The sequence below is a fragment of the Orbicella franksi genome, chromosome 3 (assembly GCF_964199315.1).
Source record: "Orbicella franksi chromosome 3, jaOrbFran1.1, whole genome shotgun sequence".
In the NCBI taxonomy this organism is placed as follows: Eukaryota; Metazoa; Cnidaria; class Anthozoa; order Scleractinia; family Merulinidae; genus Orbicella; species Orbicella franksi.
The window spans coordinates 32665414-32686595 of record NC_138147.1 but is presented as its reverse complement, the minus strand read 5'-3'; the positions used below and the strand labels follow the sequence as shown (position 1 = coordinate 32686595).

The 21182-nt window shown below is 40.1% G+C and overlaps 3 protein-coding genes across 4 annotated transcripts in view; 2 read left to right on the top strand and 1 right to left on the bottom strand.

The window, feature by feature from the left end:
* Nucleotides 1-166: 166 nt before the first annotated feature.
* On the bottom strand, nt 167-5273 carry LOC145482138 (vesicle-associated membrane protein 3-like). The gene is made up of 6 exons (XM_081460743.1): nt 5177-5273; nt 4938-4980; nt 4675-4753; nt 3651-3730; nt 2499-2550; nt 167-1413 (listed from the first exon to the last, which is right to left on the bottom strand). Coding segments are annotated over exons 1-6 (339 nt in total). The 5' UTR covers nt 5179-5273; the 3' UTR covers nt 167-1330.
* Nucleotides 5274-5346: 73 nt separating this feature from the next.
* Nucleotides 5347-15735, top strand: LOC145482135 (ATPase family AAA domain-containing protein 3-B-like). The gene is made up of 18 exons (XM_081460739.1): nt 5347-5653; nt 6003-6079; nt 6674-6775; nt 7106-7165; nt 7652-7721; nt 8202-8274; nt 8849-8941; nt 9049-9118; nt 9789-9856; nt 10107-10194; nt 10313-10369; nt 11050-11175; nt 11491-11615; nt 11693-11744; nt 12261-12331; nt 12523-12696; nt 13174-13282; nt 14080-15735. The coding sequence occupies exons 1-18, from the start codon at nt 5440-5442 to the stop codon at nt 14260-14262; spliced, it is 1812 nt and encodes a 603-aa protein (XP_081316865.1). The 5' UTR covers nt 5347-5439; the 3' UTR covers nt 14263-15735.
* A 796-nt stretch (nt 15736-16531) lies between these two features.
* Nucleotides 16532-21182, top strand: part of LOC145482129 (uncharacterized) — a 5144-nt gene continuing 493 nt past the window's right edge. Inside the window, exons 1-6 of one of the 2 annotated variants that reach the window (XM_081460731.1) lie at nt 16532-16925; nt 17786-18256; nt 18940-19180; nt 19810-19922; nt 20681-20853; nt 21135-21182. The exon at nt 21135-21182 is cut by the window's right edge and continues 493 nt beyond it. In XM_081460731.1, coding sequence (XP_081316857.1) covers nt 17807-18256; nt 18940-19180; nt 19810-19922; nt 20681-20853; nt 21135-21182 — 1025 coding nt within the window. In that variant the 5' untranslated portion in view covers nt 16532-16925; nt 17786-17806. Of the gene's footprint in view, nt 16926-17348; nt 18257-18939; nt 19181-19809; nt 19923-20680; nt 20854-21134 lie in introns of those variants that run through there. The other variant, XM_081460732.1, reaches the window with a different exon arrangement.

Below are 21182 nucleotides of genomic sequence, written 5' to 3'. Positions count from 1 at the left end.
AGTTACTGGGGGAGAAATCAAGGCTTCATTTCATGTCTAGTTTATAAAACAATGTTTTTTTTTTAATTTATTTTTGCAGTGTAGCTGTACATGTACTCAGATGCAATGAATGGTAATCAGTGCCATCATCCATACACTTCAGGAACAAAAAAATACACAATTTAAGTACAATCATTTATGTTTAATGTTCTTTTTAACATAATGAAAATAGCAGTGTAAATCAAATGTAACTCGGTAAATAATAAATTGAATATAATACTTATTTTGCAAAACACCACTTAGAATTTGCACTTCACCGCAGCAGTTTATACCACACTGTATACTGAAAATGTTTTGGAAATTTTTTAGGTCCATGTTTTTTGAAGCTAAAAAAAGAAAACAAGGCAGCTGCCGTGCAAAAACTTACAAAAACTTGAAACATTTTCCTGTCGGTCTATATGAAAGCCTTTCATAATTTTACAACTGAGGAAAAAGCTCTTATGAGATATGCATGTAATACTGCCTGAAGGAACTGGTATCCTAGCAAATATAGCGATGTGAAATGCGTTCATTTTGCTCCTCGAGAAATTTGGGTCCCAGATATAGTAGCAACAAACCATTTTGATCAACCATAGAATCTTAATGTACTGTGTATTATTGGGTAATTCGAATTGTGTCAACACCTTATGTAATGAACAAACAAAACCTTGAAAAAACCCTTAAGTGCTGCAACTAGCACCTTCCCACTCAGTCCCCCCACATAATTACCAGCTACACTGGGTAACTTGGATTACATAGATTCCAGGGTTGGGTTGTTCAAAGCCCGATTAAGCTAATCCAGGATTAGCGAGAATTTTGGTTTGTTTTGTAACTTTTCGGTAAGTAGGTATGTCAGTTTATATTCTTTGTCCTTCTGTTTTGAGTTTGAAAAATCACAAACTACACAGTGAAAAACATTTTCTATAAGCAAAATTAATACTTGGGTTAACTTTTAATCCTGGATTAGCGTTAACCGGCTTTCGAGCTGTTTCAGTTTACAGTCATGATATTCTTAGCTTCCATTGCTCTACTGAAAAAAAAAAGGCCTCTGCACTCAAGGACAATCAACACAGTTGATTTGCATTACAATATTATGTTACAGAGTTTGGTTCTGTGGGACCTATTTAATCAAAATAAAACTAACTAATTTATAATTACTTTATGTTAGAGTTGTGCTTGCCAGTGCACACATTGAGATTGACCACAGAAGACTCCTTTTTATGTACAGCTTCTACAAAATAAGCTTATACTTGTAAAAAGCCCTTGTTCCCTTTATTACAAGAATATCTCAGGGTCCTTTTGTATGTTAACGTCATTTTGCTTTTGTGGTAGAAGCCACAGTAGCTTTTTCACCACTACTTGAACTATTTTTCTGGTTGTCTGTCACCACCCAAACTATAAAGAAAGAAAAAAAAGCACACAGATCAAACAGAGCTAATGTGTTGAGGCTTAATGACCTTGTGAATACAAAATATTCCACAACCTAGCAATTTTGTGATTGAAGTACATGTAGTGCTTCTCTTTGAGAAGGGAGGCTAGTCACAATTGAAGGGGTGTATGAAAAAAAAGCCCTAAGTGACTCTTGATCGCATGTCAAATTCTCCCTTTTTTGTGGAGGGAAGCGAAAAACAGTTTGTTGGAGAATCTTACAGTCTATCAGATGTCACTTAGAGTCTTTTTCCATGCACCCTTTCAATTTACATACTAGCTTTTCCCCGAGTTATAACAGCATCTCTGCTGGAGGGAGAAGGAGAACCACTAAAACAGATGTGTCTTGCCCAAAAACACACACAAAAAAATTGACAATGGACGGGGTTCAAGCCCTGGATGCCCTAATCCAGTAACTCTCCATCAAAACCAAACTTCTACCATGTCTTCCAGAACATCTACCCTTTGAATGGCCACAAAAAAAGAAATGGTTTTACCAGGCAAAGGGAGAGGTCTTCACTACCCTAGTGGCCCAAAACCACCTGAAATTCACTCAGAATTTGTAGCATAAAGCTACTAGGGGCACTAGTCCAGCACAAGATCATCCCACGTATTTTGTTAGATTCCCCTCTCAATTTGTCGCTACCCATTTATAATCAGGAAGCCAGGGGTTTCAATAACATTTTCAACAGGATAGCAAAAGGTTTTCACATACTGGCAAAACGTTTTGAACTGAACTTCTTCACAAGAAAAACCGTCCTCTACAGGGTCAAACCAGGTAGGAAAAAATCATCCTCACAGCCCGTCATTTTGCCCATTGCCCAGCCCTTTAAGAAACCCCTTGGAAAGCACTGCAAGAGTAAAGTATCATGTCCAAGAACACAGCACAACAACTCTAACAAAGTTTGTACCAAGACCACTCGATATGGAGTCCAATACATGGGTAAACCATTAGTCCCCTGCATCTAAATAGCAAATGAATGTCTGAATTTATAAATGCAATGATATTAAACCACAAGATCTCAGCAAGGAAGACACTGGAATACACTTACTGACAATGACAGCAATTATCACAAGGATCACCACAATGAGAATGATCCACATCTGTCAAATTAACAGAAAAAGATATTCAGCATCTGAACAAGCAAGAGTAAACTCAAATAGTCAAATTACAATTTCCCATCCTATAGGAGAATCTGTTTATTTGCAAGCTTCAATATACAGTTTCTGATAGAGCTACAAAAAATATCAGTGCCTGAACAGCACAATCAACTGTTGCAAGGAATTTGTGTCTGATGTATTGAATCGTTTTTGTGCAATGCAAAGAATTTATGAGTACATTAGCACTTTTGCCACCCAAAAATTTTCTGACCAGTTTATGAAAGCCAATTTCTCCTGAAGTATTACACCCAAAGGGCCCAACATTTCACAAATTACTAAGTTTTACAAGCTCTTTAAATGTTTGCAATCAATTTGTGTCTACCATGATGCCTTCTCTGTGCATAGTCATATGTTAATGAAGAAAAATGTAAACAATGATGTCAGCAAAGATCAGTTTGCCTATAATTGGTAAAACTTGTACTGTACCAAAACACAAGGAATTCTAGTTTCAATCTGAGGAAAACATCATTGGCTTAAAAAGTTAACTCGTTTTAAACTGTACAAACACCAGCAATAAGAACACTCTCAAACAAAGCAAAATCCTAGATACCCTGCCTATGTATGTACCTGGGGTATTTATTTCACATTTCATGGCATGTTTAGCCTTGTCAATGTCAATGATTGATCAGCTTTACATTGAGGAAGAAAATGGTCGGAGCAACTCTGCCTTTTCTCACCTAATATACTTTCATTCTAAATAGTTTTCAGGAGAGGGGTGGCTTTGAATTTTCAATTTCATGATTCTGTGGAGATGCTCTTTAGAGGGGGCAGGGGGAAGAATTAGTTAGTTTGGACAGAACTGATGCCTGCCAGCTGATACAAAGTTGAGTTGATGTTTCTTTATCTAGGTATGTACTTTAATCGACACATGCAACTTAAATGACAACTAGGAGATTTTCAAAGTTAATCCAACTAAGGCTCCAAAAAGTCTAAGAGTAAATGCATTCACTGCTTTGCAAGATGTGAAGTATCCCCTTTCATTGAGACCTGTGGCCAAGACATTCACAACACATCATTTGAATAGCTACAAAGATTTAGCATACCTTGCAATTCTGCCACCACATCTTGCGTTTCAGTCTTGCAGCACTGTGCTCAAACTGTGATGCTCCAGCTTGCAGTTGATCTGATCACAACAAAAAGTGACAGTTGTTGATCCCTATTTTAGGACAGACCGGCAGCATGCATTTATATGGAAATAACACCTGGTCCAACATCAGAAAATGCCCAACAAAAATTTCCAACTTGGAAACCATTTTTATAGATTGAAATGTGCTCTGACACCAAACTGTCCAAAAATAACTGATGAAAATAATAATAGTTACAAGTATGTGGCAAATGACGGTTTGGAGGGCTGCACGTTCTACTCATTAACAAAAGTACTTCATGCCTCGTCAGGTCACTGCTAAGTCTCTACTTAAAACAAGAGCACACTTCTTCATTACAAAAGTTTTTTAAATAGCCCTTTTAATATTGACTTTGATCTGACTGAAAAATTTCAAAAAATGTCTTTGTACTCAAAATGCATTAAATTGGGTGTACGTTAAACTGATTGTAAAAATTTATCATGCGAGAAGTTATTTCCTGAACATCGAAACTATCAGACTGCACGACTAATTACTAACAAAAAAGCAGTACAGCCTAAAAACTGGCTGCAAAAAAACATTCAATAACACAAGTTGTAGGAACAGTACTGTTCTAAGTATTTTTCTCCGATAATGACTAATATCACCAATAATCTCGGAGGGACTACAGTTTGATTCCAAACTTAAGAGAACATACGTCAGAGGGTAGCTATACATATTGACATCAAGTCTAAAATTACATGTAACCCTATATTATTTAAATTAAGTCAGTCAGCGACATGCAATCACAAATTCAGAACTAATCATACAACAAATTTTTTTATTGTATGCTTCTCTGTGTTCTTTCGTTACATTTGGTATAAAATCACTGGTGACATGCTACACAGAAACACCTTTTGCACGAACAAATAAAAAATACGGAGTCCTTTATAAGAAGCTACAAGCATTGTTTCATGTTGAACACTGAGAAGTACAAGTTTCGTACCTGCCCGTGAATCTAGCTCTGACAGCTTCGCATCTCTTTCCAACACCTTATCAACATTAACTTTCATGATATCTACCACCTAAAAAAGACAAATCAAAAACGAAACAACAGTGAGACAAAAAAAGAATCTTGTTTTGACATAAGCTTTGATTCCCCGAAAACCCGAAGCACAGGAAGCTTATAAACAGTGAGGACGGAGTTTTTGAATGGTGCGTTTTCAACATTCAGACCAAACAGTGGAGAATTCATAATAATGAAATCACCTCATCTACTTGGGCTTGCGTTTGCTGTAACCTTTTGTTCGACCTGAAATTAAAAGAAACAGAAATTTTGAGTAATCAAATGTGGATGAGGCGAGCAGAGGGGTGCAGATCATCGAAACTGCCCGCCAAATTTGGACGGAAGGCTTAACGGCACAAGATATTACGCAGGATAACGAGGACATTCGACAAATTTCATAGTTCGGTGTATAATATTAAAAAAGGAAACTGTCTCTTCTTACATTTTGACGAATTACGATGGGTTAGACGCCCAACCAATGCAGCAAATGAAGGAAAAATTTAACCCTCGTTCCTTTTTCCTCTTGATAAACTCGGCAGTGACGTCATTCGTACTGAGCCGTGATTTGCAAATCCAGCGGAGATTCCCATTGGTGTGAGAGCGAGGCTACCGGTTTGGAGCCTTGCACGTGTGAAACTTATATCAGATCCGAAGGAAACTTTTGGTAAAACTTTTCGTATTTAGTAGAGATCTCCTTCGTTTTTGATGTCCTGGATATTTGGAGTAAACAAGCCGCCTCCGCCCGGAGAAGGACCGCCCCTGATCCCTGGCGCTCCGCCTGGGGCAGGCGGTGATGACGGTGGAGGGAAGGATGACAAACCGGAGAATGAAGGGTCCAAAGCTGCCCCAGTTTGGAGAAGCTTTGATCCGTCGGGTCTTGAGCGAGCTGCCAAAGCTGCGAGAGAACTTGAGAAATCACGTGAGTGATAAATACTGTAAAGCACGGAGATGTATTCTGATAATCTCTGTGTAAGGCATAATTTTCACTATAACCATAAACACTAAAACAGCTGATGTCGCAAATCGGTTTACTTCTTCGCTGTATTACTATGCTGTGGCCTTTCAGCGACACAAATTGTTTGTGTTCTTTGTGTATTTCTGTTGCCATTATTCCCAATCAAACAATCTGTCCGTCTTATAAAACAATGAAGCAAACACTGCACCCTCCTCCATCCCCCATTCCTCTGGATAATAATTGATCATTCCTGATTTTAAATTAGAGAGAAAGTAATGATATGCTGAGATATCCAACTATATATTATATTAAGATCACTCTCAAGAAGCACTGGAGATGGCTAGAATTCAGGAAACAACAAAACAGTTGGAGCAGCAGAAGAAAATCAAGGTAAATCTTCACATCCTGGTGACTCGTAACTGGCAGCACCGGGCACCTGTAGCACAGGCTGGGGCAGATCTAGGAGGTTTCAGGGGGTTCAGTCGAAACCCATGAGACATTCTAACACACTGACTTGGCCTCAGAATGTTAGAAATTCCATTTCTGAGGACCTCGACTTTTAAAATTGACCCCCTACAGTACCTTGAACCCCCTTCTCTAAAATCCTCTACCTACCCCAGAATGGACTGGCTAGGAGTAATGCAATTCCCCCAGTATGAGTTGTTAGTCCTTTGCAGGTCCCCTGGCATTTACCAGATAATTTGCCTGTACAAATTAACTAGTACAGGGGCAGATCTAGGGCAGGGGCAGTGGGTGCACACCCCCCCCCCCCCTGAAATGAAGCCTTCTTCTTCATATTTGGACCAGTCAGCTACGTCATTCCTCAGTGGTGCACCTCCTCCTAAGAAAAATCCTAGATCTGTAGTGCCCCTGTAGTGCCATTTTAACGCAAGTTAGTTCTGGTCTGGTTAGTGTATTGCTCTGGAGACCAATGCCCTAATATGCCCTTACATTTAAAATGTTTGCTGTCACTGTTATGTTTAGGAATATGAGGCAAATATTGAACACATGCAATTGGACAGAATACGAGTGGAACAGGAAGAAAAGAGAAAAACTCTTGCAGCAGAAACTCAGCAACACCAGAAGGTATGAAACAGGGAGCTAATCAAAACAAAGGGACATGATATTTATTGGGCATGCAGTCTAGATCTTAAAACTCCTTTCTGTTTAAATGTCAATGTTTTGAACTGAGAGGACATTGCCTGCTTACAGAAAAAGAGCATATCTGCTGGGAAAAGATTTCACCCAAAACTACTTCTCGTTGACTGCAAATTATCCAGTAAATGGATGGCCAAAAAAACCTTTAACCAAGATATATTTTTATTATCTCTGTCTAACAGGAGTAATCTAGGATATTAATGAAGAAACTAAGAAACTACACATTAAAAAGATACTTTTTTTCTGATTCTTCATCAGCGTGCTGAGTACCAAGACCAGTTAGCAAGGAAGCGTTATGATGATCAGCTTTTGCAACAGGTAATGCCAACATTTTATTATTATTATTTTAAAAAAAAAAGTAAAAAGATAAAAAACATTTTATTATTCTGGAGCCATTTTGCTTTCATTGAAATCAGTCTGTAGTGTGTTACATTAGCTGTCAGTAAAAAGGTAAACTAAGGTAAAGCCTCCATTCGAGCTAAGTGGCCCATCAGGCCAGAGTTTATCCTGGTTTCTGTAGCATGAAGCGACTAGGAGTATTTCTACTCCCCCCTGGATGGGATGCTAGTCCATTGCAGGGTTAACCCAAACATTGAGTTTGCTGGTATCCATAGATACAACTGGGTGGAGAGAGGCACTGTGAGAGTCAAGTGTCTTGCCCAAGAACACAACACAATGTCCCCTGCAAGGGCTTGAACCTGGTCTGCTCAGTCCAGAGATGAATGCACTAACCATGAGGCCACCGCGCCTCCACAGTGGTGGATATTAAATATCGCTGACAAGTAAAATTTATTCCCTTCATAGCGACGTATGAATGAAGACAACTTGGCTAAACAAGAAGAGTCAGTCAAGAAACAAGAGGCTATGAAAAGAGGTACTCAGTGGCTTTCTGTTTGTGTGCCATGTTTAAAGCCATGTATTTATTGTTAGTAGTCAAAATGCCAAATTATTTTAGTAAAACAGAGCTTGAATTAACTAATGCAGTAAATTGGTGCCTGGCAACTGGTGCGCCTTTTTCACATTTTTGTGATGATCAAGTTAGGCTTTTTATGTTAACTTGTCCGAGGAAGGAACAAAGCTTTTTAAGAAGACCTTCAGTTTTCCTTGATTGAAGTTCCTTTACATTTTCATTCCAAACAAGGAATTTGTCTAAAAAGCTTGAAAACTACACTCAGTAGATAATTAAGTTGTACCCGTTATTATTTTTGTTATATAGTACATTACACTAACTGAATTATTGCTTGTGATAGTTAAATTAACACTGACATGAAAACAGTTGTAACAGGCAAGAACTGACATTTAAATTAACTTCCTTATCAGCAAGTGAAAAGATGCCTGTTTATTACCTCTTCAGGTACAATTGAGTATGAGGCTGATTTAAAACATCAAAATGAAATGAAGAGGCTGGAAGCAGAGCTTCGTGGCAAGTAAGTGATGAGGTTGATCAGGTATTAATTAGTAGCTACCTCTCTGTAGTAGCCACTTACAAAGACCAGGATCAGGGGCAGATTTGGGGGGGGGGGGGGGATGAATGGATTGGGACAAGCAAAAAATTAAAACAAAAATAAAAAAGATTGTGAATATTATGACAGAAATAAAGGCAAACTCTCTGGACAGGCACCTTGTTGTAATCTCTACCTCGTGGCAGTGCTAGTTCAGTATTCCTGGTGCAACAGTTTTCACAGTAAGTTCCAGTTCCGACATTTTGTTGGCATACCCCAATGATTCTGCAACCTCAAGATACCAGCCACCCCTGCCCCCTTTGAAAGTCCTAGATCCACCCCTGAGGATTTTTTGTTCCCACCATACACCAGTCTACATTGCTTACCTATATTGAAATCTCTAACAGCCAGTTAATTCTGTCCAAATGTGACTTTTAAGTTCAACCATCCCTTCCCATAAATTCAACGAAACTCAAAATATCTGCATGTTTGCAGACGTTTTTTTAGTCTACGAAATTAATTAATTATTAGAATTAATACTCTTGATGTTAAATTTTAGAGCCAAGATAGAACGTGAAAACAAGGATATCAAACTGGAAAAGATTAGAGTCAAGGCAGCTGAGCAAAGAGAAACTGTGCTGCAGTCAATCAAGTGAGTTCTTGGATTAAATATTATATTAATTTATCTGCAATCCCTTTTGATATAATGTGATATGATAAGTATTTATATTTGTTTTTGTTCTTTGTGTTTTCCTCCAGGACAGCTGGAAGTATACTTGGAGCAGGGTTTGATGCTTTCATCTCAGACTGGGACAAAATATCAGCCACAGTAAGGATCCCTTTTTATTATATAATTATACTGATTGCAGGAGGGACTCCTGACTAATTGTTATTTTGGAGAATTTCATTAACTGCGATGAATTTACACCTGTTCAAACTCACCTCTCCCCCCCCTCCCTGAAAAGAAAAATGCTGGGAACATTGAATATTGACGTGTTATGTTACATGTAGAACAAGATCCTGGGGGAGGGAGACTCCTGTATCCCAGTCAGAAAATTTGAATTGAACCCCCAAAGGAGACCAATCTGAGCGTGGCTCGATCTTTATTTGACCCCTAAAAGATACCACTTAAAATGGGATAAGTTTGATTACCAGCCACTGTTCAGGAAAGGAGCCTGTGCCAGTAGACTGGAACTCAAAAGACCAGCAGAAATCAAGCCTAAAAACAGAATTAAGATCATCTCTTTTCTTATTATTTCTTTGAGTGCACCCTAAAAGTTAAAATAGTGGGGTTTGGTCATCAACACCCTGAGTGAGACCAGAATCCTTGATTTATACCCCTAAGTGAGAGGACAAGCATCCTGGACCTTTTCATATGGTAGCCCTTCTTCTCCCTGGGAACAAGATATTCAAATTTGGTGACATCAGAATAGATTAGCTCCTGATTTGGCCATTCTGTTTTCTAAATATCGTACTTATGTGATTGATTTACCTTCCAGGCAGCTGGTTTGACTCTTCTTGCCTTGGGAGTGTACACAGCTAAATATGGTACTGGAGTAACTGCGAGGTCAGGTTTACATTGTTGCTTTCTCTTCTCTCTGAGAAACACTTGTCTTGTGTGACTTGCAGCTGGTTGTAATTATAGTGAGAAATTGTTTGAAGAACTTGTGAGGTTTGTGGGATTTCCAAACACAGAAATGATAGGAAAGTCTAAGCCTCCACTCACCTTTCTTATTCTGAGGTTAGATATAATAATCACTCTTAGAAAAAATATCAATCGCTGACGTTAAATTTTAATGCCTACTTATACATTGTAGATTTGTTGAAGCACGCTTAGGGAAACCAAGTCTTGTTCGAGACACATCAAGGTTGAGTGTTTTTGGTGCTGTAAGGCACCCAATCCAGGTATTATTTTCATTTTTCATTCACTGTTACATTAAAGTTCATTTTTCCTTCCCTCTTTTTGCTGGAAACTGAGCATTCTTGTGCTGGGACAAATCTTTGTTTCTTCTTTTTTTTCCAGACTGTTAGAAAAATGTTTGTTAACTATGAAGATTCATTACAAGGAATTATTTTAAAGGTAAGTGAAAAATGTTCATTTTAAAAAATATGATCACACCCATGATCACCACACAGTTGGATCACTTTTTTGGAAAAGAACATTTTAGATATCTAAGGCCCCGGTCACACTACAGCATTTTTGAAAGTGTCCGTTTTTGTCTCAAACATGACGAAGCAAAATATTTGTTTTCCATTTGTTTTCAACTGTCCACGCTAATGCGTTTTTGTGTGAAAACGCATCATTTTAGATGCATTTTTTCGTCACCATTTTCAAAGGTCTCCGTTTTCACCTGTGCATACTAGAAAGGATGCGTTTGCAAAACGCACCACTTTAAACACCGTCGTCAAAAGTCTCTGTTTGCATCAGCGTTTTCGGGCATTTAGCGTGGACAGTAGAAGAAAACGTATCCAAAAGTATGCGTTTTCAAACGAAAGCGCATTTATTCAGTGTGGTCGGGGCCTTATTATCCAAGCGCAAGGACTGTACTGGAAAAATGTTGGCCCGACGTTTTGATAGTACAGAATGGACATAGTAAGGTCCGTACAAAAAAGACCAGGGGCCGGCAATGGAGCAGTGTGATTGGTTGATTTTACTTGCTGGCCCTCTGAACTAACTTAGTCATGTAATAAGTTGTGATATTCCAATCTATTAAAAATACTTCAATGTAAATTTTTGTGTCCTTAATCACTTCATTACAGCCCTCCCTCGAAACAAGGCTTCAAGAAGTTAGCAAAGCAACAGCCAACACAAAGAAAAACAAAGGACTCTACAGAAATCTGTTGTTTTATGGCCCACCAGGAACTGGGAAGACTATGTTTGCAAAGGTGAGAGGATTTGCTCGTTGGTGATCGCTGGCAGTCTTTGGAATTCATAGATATAAGTCGCCTAACTCTTTCCCTAATCCCAGGAAACGTCTCGTAAAGTGATTCTTTCTCTTGTAAGCGAAGACGATATTTCTGGGCCGTACATTCAGTTATATTCAATCTCGGTCTAGTGTTGTAATTTTCTTGACTTATCCCGCAATAAAGTGGTCATTAGGGGCTGCAACGATCACTTGGAAGCAACTTCACTAGCTTTTATCTCTACACTTAAAAGTTTTGAATCGAAAAAGTTTCTAAAAGCTACTCTCTGTTTTTCAGAGCCTCGCCAAGCATTCTGGGATGGATTACGGCATCATGACGGGAGGTGACATTGTTCCTATGGGGAAGGAGGGTGTGACGGCCATGCATAAAGTATTTGACTGGGCACAGACTTCAAGGAGAGGGTGAGCAAAAAATTGTTCGCGTTGTCCTGTGTTTGCGAGTTAAATACCTTATTTTTTCGTTCGCCTCTGTCCTCCAGGCTTTTGCTCTTTGTTGACGAAGCGGACGCTTTTTTGCGGAAACGTAATCAGGTAAGGGCGACATTTTGTCCTTAGAACACAGAGTTCCTACATGCGCGCGTCAATAGTGTTTAACGCTACTACAAAAAAGATTGAATAGAGCAAGACCCCGTCCACACTACCCCAGGGAAATTTGAGAACGGCGTTTCACTCTGAAAACGCATTAAATGTTTTCCGTCCACACTACGCCGGGGAAATTTTAAAACGCAACGATCACCGCTCATTTTGGATTTGTGTTTGAGGAAAACCAGGTCAGGAAAATCACATGATTATCGTGACGCCATCGCTTTCGAAATAAAAGCTCCGTTTTCCAAATGTTCTCTGTCCACACGGAAACAAAAACCTGGCATTTTCAAATTCCTTCCGGTTTGAAGAGCGTTTTCGAAAAGCTCCGTTTTCATGGCCGATTAGTGTGGACTGTAGGCCTTAGAAATAATGATGTCGAATTAAACGAGGAAGAATGTGTACCTTTTACTGAGGGTGTAGTGTAAACTTGACTAAGTACAAGATATTTTGTTGGCCACTCAGGAAAAGATGAGCGAAGACTTGCGAAGTACACTCAATGCCTTCCTCTACAGAACTGGAGAATCTTCGCGCAAGTAAGAGATTTATTACTTGGTGTTAAAACCGAAAGTTTTCTTTTTACTTTAAGCTAGAAATTGAAAAATTCTGTAATGCAAATTTTTTTTGTTTGTTTTGCTATTCTCAAATTCCCAACTGCACGGTATTGAATCGTTTCTTCATAATTTTTTTCCTCTGTTTTTGTTCATTTTTCTTTCTTTGTGTGCAGGTTTATGCTCGTACTCGCCAGTAACCAGCCTGACCAGTTTGACTGGGCCATCAATGACAGGTTAGACGAGATGATCGAGTTTGGTCTGCCATCCCTCGAGGAACGGGTCCGATTAGTTCGTCAATATTTTGAAGAGCACGTGTTAAAGCCGGCTACCACTGGATCTCGTGCCAGGTGAGACAAACAACGGATTCCAGCGAAAATTTATTTTTTTCTGTAAATAAGATTTCTGCTGCTGTTTAAAGAAATGAGCCCGTATTAACCCCTCTCGGGGACGAACGCGACAGGGCCCGACTGGACTCGACCGGACCCGACTGGACCCGAGAGAGCGGCGGAAATCGAACCTAATGAAGATAAAACAGGATGATTCGCTCTTGGTAAAGTACAGTGCACAGCTGCCAAATTACTCAGTTAATGGTATGTTACATTAACTGGCCGGCTGCGCGAAACAACAGAAAAGCCGGCTGTCTTGCCTGAGGTGTTTGAAGGAGTTGTTCCGAAGGGGAAAGAATTTCAAAGTTAATGTAAATTTATTGTTAGTCTTCTCAGATTATTGCAAAATGAGACAGCCTTAACAGCTAAAGCACTTAATTTTTATTAAATTTACCAGAAGTTATTTATGACAGTGTCCATTGTGCTCTTTTTTTTCAGTCGGATGAAAATTGCAAACTTCGACTTCAGCAAGAAATGTCACCAAATTGCTGAAGTAACGAGAGGACTTTCTGGAAGAGAAATCTCTAAAATAGCGATCGCTTGGCAGGTAAGAGCACATGAGAACTGTAACAAAACCAACGGGAAGTATCAAAGCGTGAAAAAGTTGAATCAGTACCATACGTTCACTTTAAAGTTTTGTTGTCATCGACCGGTCTTCTAGGCACAAATTAACCGCCATCTTTGTATTAAAGAAACCGTTGTCCCGTTGCCTGCAGCACCTAACGTTAGAACCAAGTTACTTGGTTTTTCACTGGCTTTTTCATCATCATCTATCCTTTGAATTAGTGGGTCAAGCTTGTGTCAAACCCATGATTAGCCAAGCCTACTGTTTACGTTTTTAAACAGACCTTCATGACAAGTGTTTCATTGCGTGCCAGAGACTAAGGCCCCATTCACACTACGCCTGAGGAATTTGAAAACGGAGCTTTCACTCTGAAAACGCATCAAATGTTTTCCGTTCACACTACGCCTGAGGAATTTGAAAACGGAGGTTTCACTCTGAAAACGCATCAAATGTTTTCCGTCCACACTACGCCGGAGAAATTTGAAAGCGGAGGTTTCACTCTGAAAACGCATCAAATGTTTTCCGTTCTCACTACACCGGAGGAATTTGAAAACACAACAATCACCGGTCATTTTGGCTCCGTTTTCAAAATGTTTTCCATCCACACTAAAACGCAAAGCCGACATTTCAAATTCCTCTGGTTCGAAGAGCGTTTTCGAAAAGCTCCGTTTTCGTGACGGATTAGTGTGGACGGTAGGCCAAACCGTAGAATTAAAGCTGCGTTTTCAAATTTCTCCAGCGTATTGCGGACGCTGCCTAATTAGCTTTTCTTACTTTAGGCCAGCGCTTACGGTTCGCCCGATGGCGTCCTAACAGAAGAAATGATGGATGAAAGAGTAGAGGAAGCTGTCCGACAACACAAACAGAAAGTAGAATGGCATCAAACTGAGTCACCGACGGACACTGTTGAGTCAACTACAACGACAGAGAAAACCAGAGTATCTACGCCAAAAAGAACTTAGAAAAAATCCGTCGCAATGAGAGACTGGTTTTTCGTTATGGGAATGTTATTGGAAATAAAGGTTGCCGGGCGTCGCCCAAGAGAAAGCTACAAAAAAGCAAGATTTAAATTTTCATCGCACTCTGGCAATCGGGAAAGTTCAGTCAGTCACTCGACTGCAAAGGAAAGCTTCGAAATTGTCAGTCACAAACAAGAAGCCAGCAAAGTGTCCAGTCGGCAACACGTGACACAATCGTGACGTCTTCATAGCTAAATCTCTCTGTCAGAGACCAATCCGTGAAAGAGCTGCCAACACCTACACGTGCAATTTATCGGCACGTGACTATTTTGACTTCTCCGCCCCTCACACTAAGTTTTTCGATTAGCAAAAATTATTTTGTACAGAGAGTTGTATGGAAATGGAAGTTTTCTCACACTCTCCAGCTAGGCCCGCTAGGTCCTCGGCTATTTGAAAGAGTAATTTGGCAATTCACCGTCAATAGGAGGACACGAATTAAAAATGGACGTTAATTTATTTCGTAGAGTTGCTACGCAACTACACATCTCTGCAAATCATGTGAACTGACGATGGAATACCTTCACGGTTTGTTTGTCAGAAATCAAAGCTTTATTCTCGGTAGGGAATATAGTGTAACACAATGGTAGAGCAAGCTGCCCAACCTATTTAGCGATTGACTTTTAATTATTAATATAATTAAGGTGATGTAAATATAAACGTTGTGAAGAATACATTTGTAATGCTCATTTCTGAAGTAGACTTTGCGCTTGGTGGCGCAGGACCCTGCGTCGTAAGTTAAAATTTAAATTTTTAACATTACATGTAAAATGTCCCTCTCGCTGATCGAAGCAGGCAGGGCTCAAGAGCGCGCGGATTCGTGCGCGCCTCGTGCGCGCCCACTGCAACGTAGGCTCGATTACCAGCCGCTGTTACCGAAAGGAGCCAGCGCTCCTCTCCCGAACTCACTTTTCGGGAAGGAATAGCCTGTGAGCAGGCTCGCGTTGGAGCAAAAGCGCGAGCGCGCAATCGCGCGGTGAAGCCGCGAGACGAGACTCCACCCCACAGGAGCACTTTGCTCTTCGCCGGTCGCGCGTGTGACTCGAAGGTGAGCCTGCTCGCGGGCTAGAGAAGGAATGTAGACCGGTCTCGAGTGAGCGGCGGAAATCGAACCTAATAACCTCAACATGACTGGTTCCGTTGTCAGAAGCTCTATGAGTAATAATTTTCCAGCCAAATGAAGGTCAGGAAATTGTCCTATAACAAAAGCTCACTGGCAGAGTTAGCGACTAGGGCGAGAGAATCAATGCTTTGGTTTTCGTGTCACAATCCAGGTGACAATCTGTGCAAACCGTGGATTTTTTTCTGTTCACGTAAGCTTCTTTTCAAGTCAGTGAACACGTCATTGTGCTGTTTTCAGTTTACTAGCTATCAACATATATCTAGTACTTGGACAAATAAATATGAGAATCTTATTTTCAGGGTTCGTTATCTTTCTGAAAAAATCCTGCGAACGAAATTAGTGTGTCCTGCCTCTCCTTGCGAAAACTAACCTGCGATCAGGGTTTTTTTTTTTTTTTGGAGGGTATGATCGCAGGTTCTGCGAAAACTAGTGACATCAGCTTGCAGTGAAATCTGTCACTCATTCTTGTAACTTAGCAACATCACTGGTGAAAAGCGTAAGGCCGCGGGCTTTTCAGATACAAGATTTCCCTCTGTTCGCAGCAAGCGGTACAAAAAACACAAAACAAGTCAACTTGGGTGCAGTGACAATATAGTAAATTGCTTCCAAAAGCAATGTAATCGTTTGTTCAACAGTTATTTTGCAGTATACAGCAACATTTAGACAAAAGAAACAATGCGACAACGGTGCCAAAAAAAAGTGATTAAAAATTAAGACCTGGATTGAAAGCCCTCCAATCTAATTACTTTAAACATGCAGTTTAATAAGTATCAGAGTTTGTTTTTACTTACTGGTTAATAATTAACAAGGTCCTTACTTTACTTGAAAAGTATGAGGCTAGTAGTTCATCGTTTGCTTTACGTTGCGTGTAAAACCGAGCAATGGCATTGTTGCTCTCGACTTTAAATACCGCTTTTTAAAAACAATGGTACGTATTGTAAGTATAATCTGCTAGTTAATGTTTATGTTTTATAGGTTCGATAGAAAACATTTCAGGGAAGACTTGAACAGTTTAAATAGTGTAGCCTCATTCGTGGAGTGCATTTTAGCATTGATTTTCCACAAAGGGATTTTCGCTCCGTAAATCCACAAGTTTACTTAAACCTCACAAATAACCCGCATGGAAGAGGGTAAAGAACAATTTGCGAAGTTGATTGCGTTATTGTGCTTTGTTTTGTGTCTCTTTCTTTGTTTGTTTGGGCTAAAGTTTAACAGTTTATTCGCTCATGTTTATACATGCTTTCAACTGATCAAAGGTGAGAGCGAAGAGTGATGGTGACTTCGTCTAACACTTCCCGGCAGAGTTTATTGGTGCTTGCTGTTGTCCTGTGCAAAGTAATTCTATCTATTTATCGAACTGCAGTGTATGTACAGTAATGACCGAAGAAACAGGCGACACAGGTAGACTTCGCCTTTCCTTCCAACACTTTAAAACTTGTGAGCAAGAGTCAGTGCCAATAGCGTTTGTTACAATCTAACAATTAAGGTAAGTAACTCTATTTCTCATTTCTACAAGTTTCAAAAGTTTCGAAAACTTGTTAATTACAAAAGAAACCTTGTCGTTTGGGGGAGCGACCTCTTACCTCTTACCAGTCTAGTTTCAGACGAGTATTTCACGCAGCCGCGAGTCATCATATACACGCATATGTAAACATTTCCTGTGACTTATAGGATGTTGATTATTAACAGAATTTCCCATTACTGACGATTTTAAATTATCTTGGTGTGTTTGCACAACAATTTGAGTCATAATGTAGAAAGAGATCAGGGGTTCTTACATTATGCCAAAAATTCGGGTAGTATCGGTCGGAAGACAAATGGAAAGGTCCGATCGGTTCCATCTGACCGAATATTCGGGACCACTCTGGAGATAGTCCACTTTAACTGGTCCGACCGGTCTGACCGAAATTGGCCGTTCCATTTTGACAAACCAGTTCATTGCCCTACTTCTCTTCAGTAGATTTCCCTCATGTAGGGAATTCGGGAAAGGAATAAAAAAATGGTAAGAGCCATTCCTCTTGGCTGGCGCGGTTTGATCGGAAAATACGGTTCCATTTTCCTCCGGTAGTCCCACTGGTCTCGGACCGGTCGGTATGGAACAATGTCATAAATGTCTGAGACTAACTGTATTATTCTAAAGCCACTTCAAATCGATCAAGTTGGGTTTCTTTGATTGGCTAAGTTATCGTGTTTGCTGATTTGTTTGTGATCAAGGTATCACGATTATGAAACATGATCGTTACCCTACTCACAATATACGTTATTTACGTCACGGTTTTAAAAAATGTGAACCACTATTTTTTAAAGAAAACATTTTCAATATTTTTTTTCTCATTTTTTTTGTAGCATTTTCACATCTCTCGTGACATGGGGAACAGCTTCAAAAAGGACCGTGTTGTTCGAGTGCGTCCAAAATGTCCGGAAACGTTCTTTATGGAGGCAAGGATTCTTGAAGAGGTGGGCCATGGCAAAGCAAGAAAATATCGCCGACCTAATTGTGGCGATATCATAACCTCCATGCACATTTTAACAGCAGTAATTGGTAATTTAAACTCTCCATATCGAAAGCTCAGTCGTGCGGGACTGTTGCTATGGATACTGAGCATGGCTGTTAACTTCATGTATGATGGGTACGAGTCACGTGCTAAGTATGGCTATCCTTGGATGTGCGTGCGTGGCTTGCTATGGGTCACGTGTTGTGTTTGTACCTGGTTCACTGCTCGGCGTACAATGCCGTGGTTAGAGAAAGGATTGGCTAAACTGGAGAGTGACAGGCGTTACAGGAAGGCATTGCGTGACATGGCTAGTACCATAAAGGTGAGAAGTTCTGGTGCCACACGTTCCTTCCTTTATGAATTGAAACAGGAACTCCTGTTCTTGCCTTACAAAAGAAAATTGGTTGGCTTTCAAGGTTATTTTGACTGACTGACTGACTGACGGACGGACGGACGGACTGTCGACTCTGGCTGATAGCCTGACTGACTCTGGCTGACTGACTGACTGACTGATTGACTGACTGACTGAATCTGGATGACTGACCGATCGACCGACCGACCGACTGACTCCGGCTGACAGAATGACTGACTAACTATGAAGGCATGATTGATCATCACAGTTATATACACAACTAAGCAGCTGCGTAATTAAAGCCTAAAAAAATTCAGGCTTGAACGGGATTCGATACCGGTGCAGTGCTCTACCAACTGAACTATCAAGCCAACTGGGAGCTGGTCACATTGTGAGTTCGTTATATACTCGTGGATTGCAAAGATGAAAGGGAATGTATGAAAGATCATATATGACTAACTTTCTGACGAACTGACTAACTGACCGTCTGCCTATGTCTGTCTGTCTGTCTGATTATACTGACTTACTGCCTGAGTGTCTTTGTTTGACTGAATGACTGACTCTCTGACTTACCTTTCTTCTCCTCCCCCTCAAACTGCAGCATCGAGTACCATAAGTATGTTTTCACCACGCATAATACTTTAACTTTCCAGAAACTCCCGTATTTCCTGGCAGTGTTCGCATTTGTCAGCGGCTCTCTTCAATACGGCATAATGCGGAGAGACCAGGCCACACATCTGGCCTTTGGACAATCACCAGACGTGGCAGTAACTGTAATAATACACATCTTACGTTTCCTAAGTGGTGTGCACGTGTTCTACGCCTTAGCTCTGTTCTGGACTGTTCCCACGTGTGTGATGTTAATGGTGGGATACTCAATGATTGAATATCAAGGTAACAAATCTCGTTTAAGGTGGCAAGATTTTATTTCAGTCGATTTAATATCATCTCGTTCCCTGAGCTTAATTAGGATTGGTTTCAAAGATGAATGAAAATCATCTTGTCGTTCCCTTAACCAATCAGATGGAAAACGCTAACCCTTACGACTGGTTGACGCATTTGTGATTGGTTATGTACTTTCCCGCGCTTTCGAATGCTTACATGCATTTAGCTTTAAGTTGTTATTAGCTTTCCGGGGAGGCGGGGAGGAGGGGAGGGTGGGGTGGGTGGGTGGAACACTCATACAAAAAAGAACGGGGGTGCTTCTGGTAACTTTTAAGGGGTTAAAAACGCATTTTTGGTACCTCTTAAGGTGTTCAGCCTGAAAAGGTCCAAAGCGTGAGTTTTTGCGGTACCTTTTAGGGTATTGAACCAAAAAAAATCATAACAGGAGATAATGTGTTGTTTTATAATTGTTACCTCTTAGGGGGATATTTTTTAAAATTCCCGAGGAGCAGCCCCCGTCTTTTTTATAAGGGAGTCCCCTCCGGGGGTACTATACGTTAACCAACGATAATAAATGCTAGCAGATTGTGTCGATTAAAGTAGTTAAGTTTTTATTAATAGAATTCCTCTTTCGACAGAAATCACTGGCGTACAGCTGAAAAACAAAGAGACACCAATCACGTTGAGACAAGCTTTAGAGGGTTACAACGAAAGAGTGGAATTTGTCAATCATTCGTCCTCAGCCTGTGTGGTAAGCTCGTGTAAATTGCTGTAGTGCTTTGAGAATGTCAAACTCGTTTTCTGTGACACCTTGGAAGCCGTTCTTGTAAGTGTGAAAACTGTTTCCAGAGAATTTTCCTCCGCAATCATTGTCCAACTGTTAGCTAGAGCAGTTTTCTATTGAGTGTCGTAAAACCAAAACCAAAGTAATCACTCTTGCCAATCACCAAGGACACCGGCAATACAGTGAACCAATCAAAACTCGAAGTAATTACATGTAGTTGACGCGAAGCGCGGGAAAACGTGTGCGCGCGAGTTGCGATTGGTTTTGGTTTTACTTCTGATTGCATGAAAAAGTGGTGCGAATTTTTTAAGCCAATCGTGTAGCGTAGTTGAGGCAAAACCAATTACTTTTCGGCACTCAAATGAAAACCGCTCTAACTATTCTTAAAATTAAATTAAAATATGGTTCACTTTAATCACAGTGACAATGGAGGTTGTGCGGACACACTTCTGGAATTTGTTTACTTGTTCAGACGTTTAATTTTTTCGCTACGAGTGATTTTTTTCGAGCGCGCGAGCGATGTTTCACCAGGATCATCCCCTTGCGTTCGGGATTTTCAAATTCCCTGTGGTTAATACTTCTGCTCGCGATCTCGACGAACGCAAGACAAAATAGAAAAATAGTGAGCCTGTGGAAAGACTAACTTGTTCCAAGTGAAGTTGACAGCTAGATATTCTTCTAAGTACAATAAACTAACTTTATTTTCTCTTCCATTTTTGTTCCAGGTATTATTGTGTACGCTGATAGTGTTCACTGTCGTTTCTTTGGCCCTGAACGCGTATGTGTTTCTCTTTTTGAACCGCTCACTGTTCTTGTACATCGTACACGCCCTCCTGCCACTTGTACTCGCTGCTTACCCGCTGAGCACTGCATCCTGGGTCACCAAGCAATATCATTGGTACGTATAGGAGGCATCATCATCATCATTATTATCGTCATCATCATCATCATCATCATCATCATCATTATCATCATCAGGTTTTATTTATAAATAATAATTAAAAATACATACAATACCAAACAAAAATTTTGGAAAGCTGCGTACAAATTAAAAAGCTTCAACACCCTAGAATTTTCTTGAATAATGCTATATATAGTCCTACTCTAGAAAGAACAATTTTCATCGCACTTTATTCAATGATCTGTTGCTTCACCTCTTGACGTCTGTTTTTGCTTCAGGCATCTAATAGCGGTGGTTAAGGCCTGGGTCGAGTGTGATGATTCTGA

What these genes read in the sequence shown, in the direction of transcription:
- LOC145482135 (XM_081460739.1), top strand. Translation starts at nt 5,440, where the DNA reads ATGTCCTGGATATTTGGAGTAAACAAGCCGCCTCCGCCCGGAGAAGGA. An exon ending in GAGAGAACTTGAGAAATCAC is followed by an intron (nt 5,654 to 6,002) that starts GTGAGTGATAAA and finishes TATTATATTAAG; the next exon opens with ATCACTCTCAAGAAGCACTG. An exon ending in TACAAGGAATTATTTTAAAG is followed by an intron (nt 10,370 to 11,049) that starts GTAAGTGAAAAA and finishes ACTTCATTACAG; the next exon opens with CCCTCCCTCGAAACAAGGCT.
- LOC145482138 (XM_081460743.1), bottom strand. An exon ending in AGAGCTAGATTCACGGGCAG is followed by an intron (nt 3,731 to 4,674) that starts GTACGAAACTTG and finishes TGTTGTGATCAG; the next exon opens with ATCAACTGCAAGCTGGAGCA. An exon ending in GATAATTGCTGTCATTGTCA is followed by an intron (nt 1,414 to 2,498) that starts GTAAGTGTATTC and finishes CTTTCTTTATAG; the next exon opens with TTTGGGTGGTGACAGACAAC.